Below are 17276 nucleotides of genomic sequence, written 5' to 3' on the forward strand. Positions count from 1 at the left end.
GATGGCATTGCCATCTGGTTACAATGCCCTGTCCCTCCACCAGTATCATGAGCCAGGTGCTGGAAGCCAGCAGGTAAACAGGGCGCAGATCCTGCCTCGGAGTTTACAGTTGGGTGATTAGACAATTATCCGACTGGGGAGGGTCTACTGCATTGTGGAAGGACGGGGCAGTGAGGGATAGTGAGCTGCTGTATTAGCTCCCTGGGCCTCAGTTTCCCTCTCTGTCAAATGCTGATCTACAACTTCCTTGTCTTATTGGGTAATTGTGAAGATTAAATGAAATGATGCATAGGAGAGCACTTTGGAAGGTTAAAAGCACAACAGATGGCTCATGCCTGTAATTCCAGCACTTTGGGAGGCCGAGGTGGGCAGATCACAGGGTCAGGAGTTCAAGACCAGCCTGACCAACATGGTGAATCCCCGCCACTACTAAAAATGCAAAAATTAGCCGGGTTTGTGGCGCACACTTGTAATCCCAACTACTCAGGTAGCTGAGGCAGGAGAATTGCTTGAACTTGGGAGATGAAGGTTGTGGTGAACTGAGATCGGGCCATTTCACTCCAGCCTGGGTAACAAGAGTGAAACTCCATCTCAAAAAAGCACAACAGAAATGGATGATGACTGATTGCTGGCAAACTGGGAAGTGGATGAGTACCCCTGCCAGTGGGGCTTCTGAGCTCATTTTGTCCTGGATTCTCTCATCAGACTTTGTTTGGAGAAGACCAAACACCCCTCAGCAACCCCCAGCCCCCACTATTGGTTCCAGACTCAGCTCAGGGCCAGAGTTGAGGGTCTGCAGATTTCATGAAAACCATAGCTAACCATGATCGAGCTCTCACTCTGTAGCAGGCACTGATGTGTGTTTTACATGTACTGTATTTACTCATTTTACCCTCACACTCCTATGAGGTGAGTACTTATCTAACAAAATTGTAGATCCTCATGGCAACACAATGAGGTAGGAACTATTATTTTCCCCTTATGGATGAGGAAACTGAGGCACAGAGAAATTAAGCAATTTGGCAAATGATGGAGATAGGAGTCAAAAGCACGTCTGTATGACTCCAGAGCTTGTGTTAACCTCCTGTTCTAGGCGGACAGACTCACGTGGCCCTGAACCTTATGTTCAGATGGAAGGCTTCTCTGCTCATCCCTTCCAGCTTGGGACAGCCTCCCAATATTCCAGGCCAGAAAGGGCCAACAACGCCAGACTCTGAAGGGATCCCCTGGCACAAGCCCTTAACCACTCAGCAGGTGGGGCTCCAGGATCTAAGGCAGCCCCCCATCCCCATCTCTTCTGACTCACCAGCAAATTCATTCCTTCAATAAATAAGGAACAAACAATAGAAACATTTCTTGGCCAGGCCCGGTGGCTTAACACCTGTAATCCCACCACTTCAGAAGGCTGAGGCAGGTGGATCACTTGAGGTCAGGAGTTTGAGAACAGCCTAGCCAACATGGTGAAACCCCATCTTTACTGAAAATACAAAAAATTAGCCAGGCATAGTGGTCTGTGCCTATAGTCCCAGCTGCTTGGGAGGCTGAGACACGTGAATCACTTGAACCCGGGAGGCAGAGGTTGCAGTGAGCTGAGATCATGCCACTGCACTCCAGCCTGGGCGACAGAGTGAAACTCAAAAAAAAAAAAAAAAGAATGAATGAAAGAAACATTTCTTTACACATTTATAATTCTTTAGAGAGCAAATAATAACTTACAAGCACCTAATATATGTCAGCCACTGAGGTGCTTTATTAACAATAAGAGGTCATGTTTATTGAGTAATTACTATGTGCCAGGGACTGTTCTAAGGGCTGAACGTGGATTAACTTGTTTAATCCTCACAACAGTCTCAGCAGGTAGGAACTATTAATATAACCAGCTGTACAGAGGACAAAATAAAACAGAGAGGTTAATTGACCTTCCCAAGATAATAGAGACCAAGATTTTTCAGACATTTTTCTTTCTAAGAAATATGTTACATCATTGCCAAGTACACACCTGTGTGTGCACACACACATAACTGTGATTTTTTTTTTTTTTTTTTTTTTTTGAGACAGAGTTTTGCTCTTGTTGCCCAGGCTGGAGTGCAATGTCACGATCTCGGCTCATTGCAACCTCCGCCTCCCGGATTCAAGCAATTCTCCTGTCTCAGCCTCCTGAGTAGCTGAGATTACAGGCATGTGCCACCACGCCTGGCTAATTTTGTATTTTTAGTAGAGACAGGGTTTCTCCATGTTGGTCAGGCTGGTCTTGAACTCTCAGCCTCAGGTGATATAACTGTGATTTTTTTTTTTTTATTGCCAGGTATTTAACTTCACTTTGTGCTGTGCACTCTGATATTTTCTACTCTTTTTTTTTTTTTTCTGTTTTATTTTTACTTAAATTCTGGTCGTGACCCACTAAGTTGATTTCACAACCCGTTAATGAGTCACCACCCACACTTTAAACAGCACTGAGTCATAGCCAGAAGGATCCAGGCCACCATTTGAACCTAAGTAGTAGTACTCCAGAGCCTAACCTCTCCATATAAAGGATGGCTTGGGAAAGGAGAGACTCTGAAGCTTGAGGACAGATGGGGACTGTGCTACTGAGGGGACTAGAGGCCCCAAGAATCCCACCACCCTACATCACTCTCTTCCCACATCCCGGCAAAAGAGCATACACAATTCACTAATATTGTCTTTGGAAAGCAAACTTGGCGTGGACACACGCTTGTTCTTTGACCTTGTCTTCCCATGAGCCTGTGAGGGAAGTAGGACAGACCGAGAAACTGATTCAAGCAGTTTAAGTAATTTGACCAAGGTCACAGAGCCCGGTGTCCTGTTGCCTGGTCCAGGGAGGTTTTGACCCCATCCACAGCTCCCTCTTGCAGATAGCAATGGTGAGGGTGGAGCTGGCAGTGGAGAGAATGGGATGAGAGTGGCAACGGTCATGATGGAAATGATGAGAGTTGGTGTTGCCATGTTGGTAGTGGTGATGGTGCTGCTGGTATCAATGGGGATGGGGACAGTAATGGGAGGTCACAGTGACAGTGGTGGCCGTGATGGGGTGCTGCACCACCACAGTGGCACCTATACCCCCTTCCCAAGCAAAGCTGAATTCCCTCTTCCCCTCCTCCTTCCCTAGCACTTTCCTGAGCACCTGGACCACTTTGCGGAGAACATGGAGGACTTCTCCAACGACCTGTTCAGCAGTTTCTTTGATGACCCTGTGCTGGATGAGAAGAGCCCTCTATTGGATATGGAACTAGACTCCCCAACGCCAGGCATCCAGGCGGAGCACAGCTACTCCCTGAGCGGAGACTCAGCGCCCCAGAGCCCCCTGGTGCCCATCAAGATGGAGGACACCACCCAAGGTAAGAGGTGGAACAGCCTGGGGACAGCACATGTGGGAGGAAGCTCTGGGGTGACAAGAGAGGGTGCCTGCAGCCTAGACTCCCAGAGGCTCCCAAATGAGCCACCCAAACCCCTCAGGAGGCGCTGCTCCTTGCCTTTCCGTTCTCCTTCAATTCAAAGCCAGAGGAGCACTTTTTTTTTTTTTTTTGAGATGGCGTCTTGCTCTGTCACCCAGACTGGAGTGCAATAGCGTGATCTCAGCTCACCACAACGTCTGCCTCCTGGTTTCAAGTGAGTCTCCTGCCTCAGCCTCCCGAGTAGCTGGGATTATAGGCACTGCGCCCGGCTAATTTTGTATTTTTAGTAGAGACAGGGTTTCTCCATGTTGGTCAGGGTGGTCTTGAACTCCCAATCTCAGGTGATCAGCCCTCCTCAGCCTCCCAAAGTGCTGGGATTATAGGCAGGAGACACCATGCCTGGCAGGAATACTTCTCAAAAGGGTTTTTTGCTGATTTAAGTCAGTGGTTGAGAAAGTGTGGTTCCCAGACCAGCAGCATCACCTGGGAAACCGTTAGAAATGCAGATTCTCAGGTTCCACCATAAACCTACTAAATCACAACCCTGTGGGTAGAGCCCAGGCTTCCAGGTGATTCTGATGCACACTCAGGTTTTAGAACTGCTGACTTAGAGGAGACAGTGGGGGTAATTCAATAATAACTGTGGGGCTGGGCCTGGTGGTGCATGCTTGTAATCCCAACACTTTGGGAGGCCGAGGCAGGTGGATCACTTGAGGTCAGGAGTTTGAGAACAGCCTGGCCAACCTGGCCATTTAGTAGAAACCCTATCTCTACTAAAAAAAAAAAAAAAAAAAAAAAAATTACAAAAGGCTGGGCACACTGCCTCACTCCTATAATCCCAGCATTTTGGGAGGCCGAGCTGGGTGGATCACCTGAGGTCAGGAGTTCGAGACCAGCCCGGCCAACACATGGTGAAACCCCATCTCTACTAAAAAAATACAAAAACTAGCCAGGCACAGTGGCAGTCCCCTGTAATCCCAACTACTCAGGAGGCTGAGGAAGGAGAATCGTTTGAACCCGGGAGGCAGAAGTTGCAGTGAGTCAAGATTGTGCCATTGTACTCCAGCCTGGGCAACAAGAGTGAAACTCTGTCTCAAAAAAAAAAAACCAACAAAATACAAAAATTAGCCGGGAGTAGTGGTATACTACTGTAATCCCAGCTACTTAAGAGACTGAGGCAGGAGAACTGCTTGAACCTGGGTGGATGAGGTTGTAGTGAGCCGAGATCACATCACTGCATTCCAGCCTGGGCAACAGAGTGAGACTTCATTTCAAATAACAGTAATAATAACTGGCTGGGCGCAGTTGCTCACGCCTGTAATCTCAGCATTTTGGGAGGCTGACCCAGGCAGACCACCTGAGGTCGGGAGTTCAAGACCAGCCTGACCAATATGGTGAAACCACATCTCTACAAAAATACAAAAATTAGCCGGGCATGATGCCCTCCATCACATGGTGCCTCCATTATGTGATGCCTGTAGTCCCAGCTACTTGGAAGGCTGAGGCGGGAGAATCACTTGAACCCTGGAGGCGGAGGTTGCAGTGAGCTGAGATCACACCATTGCATTCCAACCTGGACAACAGAGCAAGACTCCGTCTCAATTAAAAAAAAAAAAAAAAAAGGCAGGGCATGGTGGCTCATGCCTGTAATCTCAGCAGTTTGGGAGGCTGAGGCAGGCAGATCATTTGAGGTCAGGAGTTCAAGACCAGCCTGGTCAACATGATGAAACCCCATCTCTTAAATACAAAAATTAGGTGGGCGTAATGGTGGGCATCTGTAATTCTAGCTACTCGGGAGGCTGAGGCAGGAGAATCACTTGAACCCAGGAGGCGGAGGTTATAGTGAGCCAAGATCACACCACTGCACTCCAGCCTGGGTGACAGAGTAAGACTCTGACTCAAAAATAATAATAATAATAAACTGTGAACAAGTTACCAAGACTCTAGAACGTCACCACCTCCTCATACCGTGATATCCTCTGAGATGCTATTTCAGAGAGAGAGATTCCGTTACCCTCTTTTATTCTGGAAGGTAACATTCTCTAATCCTCCACTCTCACCTAACTTCATCCATTAAAGCAAAGGGCACCCTGAGCTCTTCCACTCAGGTAATCAGCACTTAAGACTCACATTGTGCCCCACTTAGAAATGGTCCCTTTGGGACTTTTCTCAAATACAGGTGGTCCTGGCTCTGTCACTTTTGGCTGGGTGATCACAGATGTGTCACTTAACCTCTGTAATCCTCAGTATCTATATCTACCAATGCAAATAGCAATAAACATTTCTATAGCACTCTCCAGTCTACAGATTGCCTTCATGTTTGTTACCACATTTATTTCTCATGACTGACAGGTGAGGTTGGAATCACTTTTATCATAATCCCCATGGAGCCAATAAGAAAACTGAGACTTCACAAAAACTCAGTTGTCTAGGTCACCCATGGAGACATAACTGCACACCCTGATTCTCAACCACACACCCTTGCTGCCACCACATTTGCCAGTCACAAGGGGCAGCCAGGGCTATTGGGCTGGGACGTACAGGGCATCAGTGTGCATCGCTGTTGGAAATAGATGCTTGGTGCTGCAAAGAAAAATTATCACTGAGACAAAGGATTTTTCAGCAACGCAATTTTTACTTCTTGGACTGCAGGAAGGGTACCCTTGCTAGCCATTTTGCCTCGAGAGTACAATGAATAAAGGAAAACACACAAATTTATCCCTTATGCATTTGGGGTTGTTCTTACTGCTGTGTCTGATCTCCATTGGCTGGAGTCAGATCTTACAATTTAAACTAAAACCCGATTGGCTAACAATTTAAAACTTTTCTAAACAGGTAAAAGCAATGGAGAGCTGGGACCTGCCTGTGAGCACATCTAGCACAGATATCTTGGTTAAAGTACAAGGACATGCATAGAATGTACTACGTGCCTGTAGGCATGGCATATCTAACAGCTACATAGGATAGGGCTTAACAAAGTTATTAGCACATTTATTCTTTAATAATAAAGGAAACTTTAAAGGGGAAGTTTTCTACTTCCCACAATCCCCATGTCTCCACCAGCTGCTGGGTAAGCTTGGGCAAATTACTTAACCTCTCTGGGCCTCTGTTTCCTCAATGATAAAATGAAAATAATATATTCCTTAAGCATTCTGGTCTTTAAAAAATGTATGCACAAAGTACCCTGCTAAGTCTGCAGCACACAATGTATATCAATAATTAGAGGCAGTCAGGTTCAGTGACTCACGCCTGTAATCCCAGCACTTTGGGAAGCCAAGGCAGGAGGATTGCTTGAGCCCAGGAGTTCAAGACCAGCCTGGCCAACAGGCGAAACCCTGTCTCTACTAAAAATACAAAAAGTAGCTGGGAGTTGGGGCATTCACCTGTAATCCCAGATTCGGAAGGCTGAGACAGGAGAATCGCTTGAACCTGGGAGGCGGAGGTTGAAGTGAGCCAAGATCACGCCACTGTACTCCAGCTTGGGTAACAGAGTGAGACTCCATCTCAAAAAATAATAATAATTAATGACTATTTTCATTGTGCACATAAAAGTCCTATGAATACTATGGGTGGGCCAGCCTTGGTGAGTCATACCTATAATCCCAGCACTTTGGGAGGCCAAGGCTGGAGCATTGCTTGAGCTGAGGAGTTTGAGACCAGCCTGAGCAACATAACAAAACACCTTCTCTACAAAATTAAAAATTAAAAACTTAGCCAAGCACGGTGGCACATGCCTATAGTCTCAGCTTACTGAGAGCCTGAGGCAGGAGGATATCTTGAACCCGGGAGGTTGAGGCTGCAGTGAGCTATGATGGCGCCACTGCACTCCAGGCTGGACCCTGTCTTAAAAAAAAAAAAAAAATACTATGAGTGCCTGGAACAATGAACAGGGTTTTCTTATCTAATTCCTCTTTCCCTCTAAAGAACCACGGTCTTGAGTGAGTTTCTTAATTTTCTCATCTGGTAAATGGGGAGAGCAATGGGCCTGCCCCAGAGAGTTGTTGGAAAAAGTAAAGAAGCTCATGTGTGTCGAGGGTTTAGAGCTGTGCTCAGCACAAGAAGTGTGAGCTGCATCTGATGGTCTTTGAGAGTCCCTAGGGGCAAAGACAAACCTTGTACCTCTCCCCAAACCCCGTGAGGGCAGGGACACCCTCTGGGTTGTTTGTTTGTTTGTTTGTTTGTTTGTTTGTTTGTTTGTTTTGAGACAGAGTCTCTTTTCTGTCACCCAGGGTGGAGTGCAGTGGCTCCATCTTGGCTCACTGCAACCTCCACCTCCTGCGTTCAAGCAATTCTCCTGCCTCAGACTCCTGAGGAGTTGGCATTACAGGCGATCGCCACCATGCCCAGCTAATTTTTGTATTTTTAGTAGAGATGGGGTTTCAACATGTTGGCCAGGCTGGTCTCAAACTCCTGACCTCAGGTGATTCACCCACCTCAGCCTCCCAAAATGCTGGGATTACAGGCATGAGCCACCACTCCCAGCCCTTAAGTCTATTTTTAAAGCAATTTGTCTGTGGGCCCTTTGCAGGGGGCAGCTTCCTGGAGGCCGGTGGCCTGGCCCTATAATTGGGGGAGATTGTGGGTATTCCGGAGCCCAAGGGCAGCCTGTGGTCCAGAGCTGGGGCACTCAGGCTCCCAGCAGGGTGGGGCTTGGCCTCCAAGGTGGTCAATCAGCCACTGCCCCCTCTCCCTTGCCACATCAGGCCCCAAAGTCCAGAGTCCCCTCCAGCGCCCCCTCGACTGTTGACTCCCCTCCCCTCTCCCCTGTCTTACTGGCTGCTTCAGTGGCTGCCAGGCAGTGGGGCTACCGTGAACAGGACTGACTTAGGGTGGGGGACTGTGGGCACCCATCAGGAAAAGGGGTGATGCTTGCCAACCCTATTGCCCAGGCGAAACCAGGAGGCCCACTAGGTGGGCAGGAGGTGGGTTCTGGCCTCGGGAAATCTAAGCCTCACCTCTCAATCCTCCCCACCACCACCTCCCCCAACCCCCGCATACCCCCAGTCACTGGGTCCTGTGAATGCTTCCTTCTAAATCTGCTCCTTCCTCTCCATCACAACTGCCACTGCCTTTGCTCAGGCCTCCCTTTCTCCCTCCTAGCCAATTTCAACACCTCCTGCAGTTCTCCCTGCCTCCATCTTGCCTGCAGCCAGTCCAGTCCCCACACGAGGGCAGAGTGATCTTTTATATTTTATTTTTTCAGTTGATTTAATTTTAAAGATAGGGTCTCGATCTGTCACCCAGCTGAAGTGATCGTAGTTCACTGCAGCCTTGAAATCTTGGGCTCAAGTGATCCTCCTGCCTCAGCCTCCCAAAATTGGGATTACAGGCATGAGCCACCACGCCCAGCCATAATCTCTTAAAATTGCAAATGTGGGCCAGGTGCAATGGCTCAGGCCTGTAATCCCAACACTTCAGGAGGCTGAGGTGGCTAGATCACTTGAGCTCAGGAGTTCAAGACCACTTGAGCTCAGGAGTTCAAGACCAGCATGGGCAACATCAGGAGACCCTATCTTTAGAAAAAATACAAAAATTAGCTGGGCATGGTGGCACGCACCTGTACTCCCAGCTACTTAGGAGGCTGGGGCAGGAGAAACAATTTAGCCAGGGCTGCAGTGAATCATGATGGCACCATTGCACCCATCCTAGGTGACTGAGCGAGAGATCCTGTCTCTATTTATTTATTGTTTCTTTTTCTTCTACTTATTCATCTGATAATTTAAAAAAAAAAATTTTTTTAATAACAAATTTGAGCACGTGCAAAACTCTTAGTGGCTCCGCATTAGCTTTGGGATAAAGTCACATCTCTGAACTAACCCAGCCTCCAAGGCCAAGCCACCCCCACTGGCCTCTCTGACCCCATCGTCCACTCCCCTTCGCATTCCAACTACAATAAACCACGTGTGACTCCTGCTAGATCCCCAGCACCCAGCACGGTGCTCACGATGTTTACTGAATAACGATAGTTGGGTTAACACTGGCCTGTATTTATTGAACACTCACTCCTTTTTTTTTTTCCAAGGCAGGGTCTCACTCAGTCTAGGCTGGAGTGCAGTAGCACAATCTTGACTCACTGCAATCTCCGCCTCCCAAGTGATTCTCTCTTTTTTTTTGAGATGGAGTCTCACTCTGTGCCCAGGCTGGAGTGCAGTGGTGTGATCTCGGCTCACTGCAACCTCTGCCCCCTGGGTTCAAGCGATTCTCCTGCCTCAACCCCCCAAGTAGCTGGGACTACAGTGCCACCACACCTGGCTAATTTTTATATTTTTAGTAAAGACATGCATTCACAACGTTGTCCAGGCTGGTCTCGAACTCCCGGGCTCAAGGGATCCACCTGCCTTGGCCTCTCAAAGTGCTGGAATACAGGCGTGAGCCACTTCGCCTGGCTGTTCAAGCAATTCTCCCACCTCAGCCTCCTGAGTAGCCGGGATTATAGGCACACACCACCGCATCCAGCTAATTTTGTGTGTGTGTGTTTTCTGTAGAAATGGGATTTTGCCATATTTCCCAGGCTGGTCTCAAACTCCTGGGCTCAAGCGATCTACCTGTCTTGGCTTCCCAAAGTGCTGGGATTACAGGAGTGAGCCACTGTGCCCAGCCTGAACATTTACTTCTCACCAGCGTTGAGTATTAACACGCACTGTGTTAAGTGTCTTATGTGCATTATACTACTTAAGCCTCAGAACTTCTCTATTAGGTCCTTCCTGTACCTTTTCCCATTTTACAGATGAGAAAGCTCAGGCTCAGGGAGGTTAAGCAACTAGCCTAAGGTCAGACAGCCAATCAAGAGGGGTGTGAATCTGGTATACCTGGTATATCTCTCTTCAGTTCAGCCTAGAGCAGCTCCCAGGGGGCAGGCAGGGGGCTGAGGCCTCTGCCTTGGAGTCCCCTGAGCCTTTCCCCTTCCCCTAGATGTGGAGCATGGAGCATGGGCGCTGGGACACAAACTGTGCTCCATCATGGTGAAGCAGGAGCAGAGCCCGGAGCTGCCCGTGGACCCTCTGGCTGCCCCCTCTGCCATGGCTGCCGCGGCCACCATGGCCACCACCCCGCTGCTGGGTCTCAGCCCCCTGTCCAGGCTGCCCATCCCCCACCAGGTGAGTCTGGGGATGGTGTGTAAGGGCAGAGGGAGGGACAAGGGCTGGTGGGTCTGTGGGAAGAGGTGTTCAAAGCCTGGGACTCTGTGAATGGGAAGGCATGAGCCTCAGGGCCGAGGCTGGGAAGCCCCAGCCCAGGCCTCCACCTGCCCCTCTGGCCGCCCTTTCACCATCCTACAGCGGGCACAAGCCACAGCCCCCTTGGTGTAACTGAGGCCTTTGCCTGTGCAGAAGAAGACAGCTTGCAGGTCCCCAGGCAGGGCTGGCATCAGTTGCCCAGTCCAGGGTCTCAGATATGGAGACAGCCCAGGCCACTGACTTTGCTCAAAGCTTCAGGATTTTAAAAAAAGAAAGAAAGAAAGACCAAAATGGACATACAAAAAAGTGTACTATATTTCAGTCATTTACATTTATGAGATTAGTGTGTATATATACATAAATGTATGTGTGTGTGTGTGTTGGTATTTTTTGACACCGAGTCTTACTCTGTCACCAGGCTGGAGTGCAATTGTGCCATCTCGGCTCACTGCAACCTCCACCTCCTGGGTTTAAGCGATTCCCCTGCCTCACCCTCCAGAGTAGCTGGGACTTACAGGCATGCACCACCACGCCCATCTAATTTTTTGTATTTTAGTAGAGACAGGGGTTTCACCATTCTGGCCAGGATGGTCTCGATCTCCTGACCTCATGATCCGCCTGCCTTGGCCTCCCAAAGTGCTGGGATTACAGGCGTGAGCCACCGCACCCCGCTGAGATTAGTATTTTTAACCCACACTCTCAGGCTGAACTCCCCCCTTCATGAATGTGTAGATGACAGCATTCAGCTATAGACCCAACACCCCTCTGGGAACGTGAGGCCCAGAACCCTGGCTCCTAGCAGAGGCCCTGCCTGAGTCCCAGCTCAGTGCCTCATTTGTGTTCTGGACCCATTGCACGTCCTCCTTCTCTGTAAAATGGGCTCATGATCCCTGTAAGGTGCTTCTAGCCCTAGGATTCCCCGGGATGAGCAGTGTCTTAAAATTCCTAGGTGGGAGCGTGGCTGGCCCTGCCCCCTGCTGGCCACATGGCTCACTTGCTCAAACTGTAGTTGGCGAAGGCAAGAAAGGCCAGCCCCTCCCTACACCACCACAGACTCACAGGATCAAGGGTTGGTGGCAAATACGCAGGATGTTTCAAGACCATCCCCAAGACTGGCTCTGGGACTTCTCAGGCCTCGCCAAAGCAGGAAAGGACTGAGTGACCGCAGCAGCAGCCAGGGGCAAGGAGGCTTCAGAAAGGGAAACTGAGGCTCAAGGGGTTAAGCAATTTGCCCAAAATCATGCAGTTAGAAGTAACTGACCTGCCTCCCAAATTCGGCCTGCCAGACCCATGCAAGTGAGGTCATAACCCCTAGAAGAAGGCACAGGAGCTACTGGCATAGTCAACAGTGAGCTCTCTGCACCGCAGTCCCCTGTCACTCGAGGGCTAAGCTGGATGTAGACCAAGGAAGCTCCAAGGTCCCTGCCAACTTGAACCTTCTGGGATTCTTACTCATCAGCCTACACGCTGGATTCTGCATCCCACCTACACTATCATGATCTTCTCTCTGGGGCTGCAGCCCAGGGCCCAGGGAGAGAGGGGGGCCTGAAATCCAGCCCCCAATATCATGCCTTCCTCAAAGAGGACACCACTTACATGCATATCGGTAGTCACGTATACAAAGCCATGCATGTTTTTAAAGTCCTTTCTGGAACAACAAGTCAGAATATAAATAAAGAGAAATGCATGTTTAAAATGTCCATCAGAGGCTGGGCGCGGTGGCTCACTCCTGTAATCCCAGCACTTTGGGAGGCTGAGGTGGGCGGATCACGAGGTCAGAAGTTCAAGACCAGCCTGACCAACATGGCGAAACCCCGTCTCTACTAAAAATACAAAAAATTAGCCAGGCATGGTGGCAGGCACCTTAATCCCAGCTTCTCAGGAAGCTGAGGCAGGAGAATCACTTGAACCAAGGAGGTGGAGATTGCAGTGAGCCGAGACCGCACCACTGCCCTATAGCCTGGGCGACAGAATGAGACTCCATCTCAAAAAAGAGAAAAATGTCCATCTGATTCTATCAGGCCCTTGCTTCAAACCCATTAGGAGCTCTCATTGCTTCATACTTCTTTGTCTGGATTCTACTTCTATTTATACCCCAGGACTCATTTCAGACTTTGACTTCTCAGGGAGCTTTCTCGGAGCCCCCAGCCAATCAGTGCCTCCTTCTTCTGTACTATTCCTACGAGTCATTGAACAGCTACACAGTTCCAGACCTTACCTCTTGTTCTTGTCCTCATGGCAACCCGCATACCAAAGCCTGTGTGGCCTTCACAGCTGGTGTGGAAGGTGGCCCTACCCTCGGAGGCTCCCCTTCTCTGAGCTTAAGGTCTGAACTACTCTATTTGGCCACCAATCCTTTCTCTTCGGTGTGGCTTAGAACTTGCCTCTATTCCCTTGAAGCTATGCCCAGAACTCCAAGCCCAGCCACTTCCCCAGCTGTGCAGAGTAGACCAGCAGCCTTAGGAAGGATGTGGTTAGAATGACATGGTGGGGACAGACGCAGGGGCAGCTAACAGAGCTGGGCTTGTCTGTTCCTCAGGCCCCGGGAGAGATGACTCAGCTGCCAGTGATCAAGGCAGAGCCTCCGGAGGTGAACCAGTTCCTCAAAGTGACACCAGGTAGGTGTGTCCAGGGGAAGGGCTCTCTTCCCCTCCAGTCTTGGGCAGACAGCATCCCTACTCCCTTGGTTCAACCCACCCCTGTCTCTTGAAACTCCTCCCCCAGAATATCCTCTCCACCCTTCCCTACCCACTCCCCCTCCACCCCTCCATCCATGCCCACTCTTCATATCCAGTCCTCTTCTTTTTTTTTTTTTGAGACCGAGCCCATGCTGGAGTGCAGTGGCATGATCTCGGCTCACCACAACCTGCAACCTTTGCCTCCCAGGTTCAAGCAAGTGTCTCAGCCTCCTGAGTAGCTGGGATTACAGGCACCCACCACCATGTCCAGCTGATTTTTGTATTTTTAGTAGAGACAGGGTTTCGCCATATTGGTTAGGCTGGTCTCGAACTCTTGACCTCATGATCCACCTGCCTTGACCTCCCAAAGTGCTGGGATTACAGGTGTGAGCCACCTCACCTGGCCTTCATCCAGTCCTCTTCTTGCCCATTCTACTGCTGCCATCACTCCTGCTTGCCCAGCCTCACCCTATGAGAGAGAGGCCCCAGTCACCTTCTGGGGTTGCTGAGCTTAAAGCCCTGAACTCTGTGAAGTCAGGGGTCAGGGAGGACCTCCCAAGAATTCAGCTTCTATGATGTCTATGCTAAGGGTGAGCCTTAAAGGAGCTGGGTCTCTGTGGTGTCAGATGAGGCAGCACCCAGGAATTGGCTATCCAGATGTAAACCATCTCTCTACCACTGCAGAGGGCCTTCTGATGTCACAGCTGAGGCCCAGGGCCTGACAGTCCGTTTCCCACAATGTCAGAGCTGGAGCAGGCCCATGCTCAGCTGAACTCATGATGATGTCGGAGCAGAGCTGGGGTGCAATGTTGCTAACTCGGTTTCCCCTGCTCTCCCCAGAGGACCTGGTGCAGATGCCTCCGACGCCCCCCAGCAGCCACGGCAGCGACAGCGACGGCTCCCAGAGTCCCCGTTCTCTGCCCCCTTCCAGCCCTGTCCGGCCTATGGCGCGCTCCTCCACAGCCATCTCCACCTCCCCACTCCTCACTGCCCCGCACGTAAGGAGCTACTGGTGGGCTGATCCTGGAAGTGAGAAATTGAATACATCCACCTGAGCACACTGGTCACTGGGGAGGGTTGGGAGCCCTGAGACTGAGCCCCACCCTCAGAATTCACAGGGATGCCTACCTTGCAGATGGGAGTTCGAATCCCCTTTTTTTGTTGGGGTTTTTTTTTTAGTCTCACTCTGTTGCCCAGGCTGGAGTGCAGTTCCTCAATCTCGACTCACTGCAACATCTGCCTCCCAAGTTCAAGCAATTCTCCTGCCTCAGCCTCCTGAGTAGCTAGGATTACAGGCACTTGCTACCACGCCCGGCTAATTTTTTTCTTTTCTTTCTTTTTTTTTTTTTTCAAAGACAGAGTCTCGCTCTGTTGCCCAGGCTGGAGTGCAGTGGCGTGATCTCAGATTACTGCAGCCTCTGCCTCCCGGGTTCAAACGATTCTCTTGCCTCAGCCTCCCGAGTAGCTGAGACTACAGGTGTGCACCACCACACCTAGCTAATTTTTGTATTTTTAGTAGAGGCAGGGTTTCACCATGTTGGCCAGGATAGTCTCAATCTCTTGACCTTGTGATCTGCCCTCCTCGGCCTCCTAAAGTATTGGGATTACAGGCATGAGCCACTGCGCCCAGCTGGGAGTTTGAATCCTTTTACCCTGCCTCATGGTGAACAGGAGACTGTTGCAGAGCCAGGACTAGAACTTGACATTCCTGACCTCCAAGGGATGACCCAGGCTGCCTCCAAGGAGCACTGTATGAGGGGCAGTTCCCAGATAGTCCAGAATCCCCAGAGAACATGGAGCTAGGCCCTGAGCCCTGGGATGGGTGTAGAGTCTTCCAAGCCAAGATTGTAGGGAGGGGTCTGAGGGAGATGCTGTTTGGGGCACCCCATGAGCTTTAAGGCTGTGGTCTCAGGGGTGGGATCCAGGCCCGCCCCCCCACACTCCAACAATGCCCTGAGTGCCTAACACTTGCGCTTTCAGCGCCGTCCTGGCACCTGACACGTGTTACTGAATTTCACCCAGATCCATCCCCTTTTCAGATGAGGAAACTGAGACGCAGAGAGTTGTGTGCCTTGCCTGGGTCATATAGATAGCACATGGCAGAGCTTGAATTTGAACCCAGGGCTGCCTGCCTCCTAACTTCCATGTCCTACTTCCTACAGAAACTACAGGGGACTTCAGGGCCACTGCTCCTGACTGAGGAGGAGAAGCGAACCCTGATTGCTGAGGGCTACCCCATCCCCACAAAACTCCCCCTCACCAAAGCTGAGGAGAAGGCCTTGAAGAGAGTCCGGAGGAAAATCAAGAACAAGGTAAAGCTTTGAGGGGCTTCCTTGGTGGGTGGGCTTCCCTGGCACACCAGCTCTGAAATGGTGGGGGCCCAGGAAGTGGTTATGTGGCAGTGCTAACCCTTGTTTTCGGGGCTCCCCCTCTAGATCTCAGCCCAGGAGAGCCGTCGTAAGAAGAAGGAGTATGTGGAGTGTCTAGAAAAGAAGTAAGGGGCTTGGGAGGGGTGGGGGTGGGGTCCACATGCCACTCCCTCACCTGACCTGCCCTCCCAGGCCCTCTCTGATGGGGCAGCAGAGGCAGGAGGCACAGGGGCACATGATGGTGATGGGCTAGGCTGAGGGGCTGTCATGAGTCTGAGAGCTGCCCCTGAGCCTCTGCCTGCTTGGCCCCTACAGGGTGGAGACATTTACATCAGAGAACAATGAACTGTGGAAGAAGGTGGAGACCCTGGAAAATGCCAACAGGTGGGTGGCGCCTTCTGCATCCCACCTGGCCTCCTGCTCCTCTGCAACCCACGCCTGGCTGTGCATAGCTCTGGGAGACAGGAGAGAGGAGAGAGAACTAAGTTTAGGATGACAGGGACCTCAGAAACATGCCCTAGGGCCGGGCACGGTGGCTCAAGCCTGTAATCCCAGCACTTTGGGAAGCTGAGGCGGGTGGATCACGAGGTCAAGATATCGAGACCATACTGGTCAACATGGTGAAACCCCGTCTCTACTAAAGATACAAAAAAAAAAAAAAAAAAGAAACATGCCTTATAGCCTTGGGCCACTTACATCCTGCCCCTCCCTGTGTTCCCATTTTTCTTCACCTGCAAGACACCTGGCAGGGCTGGTGAGTTGCTTAAGTGAGCAGATGTTTTCAAAGTGTGGTCCTCAGACCAGCAACAACCCCCAAGAATCGTTAGAAATGCTTATTCTCTGGCCCCATGCCAGGTCTACTGAGTCAGAAGCTCCAGGGGTAGGGCCCAGAACTCTGTGTTTTCATAAGCCCTCGAGGGAATTTGGATGCACCCTCAAGTCTGAGAACCACTCGTGTAGAACCTTGTTACTCAAAGCCAGTTACCCGGACAGGAAACATCAGCATCACTTGGGAGCTTATTAGAAATGCAGGCCAGGTGCAGTGACTCGTGCCTGTAATTCCAGCACTTTGGGAGGATGAAGCGGGTAGAACATTTCAGGTCAGGAGTTCAAGACCAGCCTGACCAACATGGTGAAACCCTGTCTCTACTAAAAATTAAAAAATTAGCTGGGCATGGTAGCGGGCACCTGTACTCCCAGCTACTCGAGAGACTGAGGCAGGAGAATCACTTGAACCAGAAGGTGGGGGTTGCAGTGAGCTGAGATTGTGCCACTGCACTCCAGGCTGGGCCACACTCCATTTCAAAAAAAAAAAAAAAAATGCAGAATTTCAGAACTCTCTCCAGACTTACTGAGCTAGAAACTGCATGTTCACAAGATCCTTAGGTGATTCACGGGCGCTATAAAGTTTGAGAAACAGGATTCTAGAGACAGGAGCGCAGTGCCTGGCGGGTAGCAGCCACGCAAAGTCACAGCTCTGGGTTCTTGCCCTGCTCTGCCATTTTTTCAACTCTGTGGAGAAATCGTTAAACATCTCTGGGCCCCTGTTTCTTTGTCTAAATGGGATGATAGAAACATTATCTCATAGGGCCAGGCACAGGCACAGCGGCTTACAGCTGTAATCCCAGCACTTTGGGAGGC

At 50.3% G+C, this 17276-nt stretch overlaps 1 protein-coding gene across 2 annotated transcripts in view; it reads left to right on the forward strand.

Annotated features, from left to right (window-relative positions):
• Nucleotides 1–17276, forward strand: part of CREB3L1 (cAMP responsive element binding protein 3 like 1) — a 55013-nt gene that overhangs the window by 20136 nt on the left and 17601 nt on the right. For both annotated transcript variants that reach the window (XM_035262509.3, XM_002755213.6), the window contains exons 2-8: nucleotides 3128–3356; nucleotides 10326–10510; nucleotides 13128–13206; nucleotides 14107–14264; nucleotides 15429–15578; nucleotides 15702–15760; nucleotides 15951–16019. In XM_035262509.3, the coding sequence (XP_035118400.2) occupies nucleotides 3128–3356; nucleotides 10326–10510; nucleotides 13128–13206; nucleotides 14107–14264; nucleotides 15429–15578; nucleotides 15702–15760; nucleotides 15951–16019 (929 nt within the window). The remainder of the gene's footprint in view (nucleotides 1–3127; nucleotides 3357–10325; nucleotides 10511–13127; nucleotides 13207–14106; nucleotides 14265–15428; nucleotides 15579–15701; nucleotides 15761–15950; nucleotides 16020–17276) is intronic.

The sequence above is a fragment of the Callithrix jacchus genome, chromosome 10, assembly GCF_049354715.1.
Source record: "Callithrix jacchus isolate 240 chromosome 10, calJac240_pri, whole genome shotgun sequence".
Classification (NCBI taxonomy): Eukaryota; Metazoa; Chordata; class Mammalia; order Primates; family Cebidae; genus Callithrix; species Callithrix jacchus.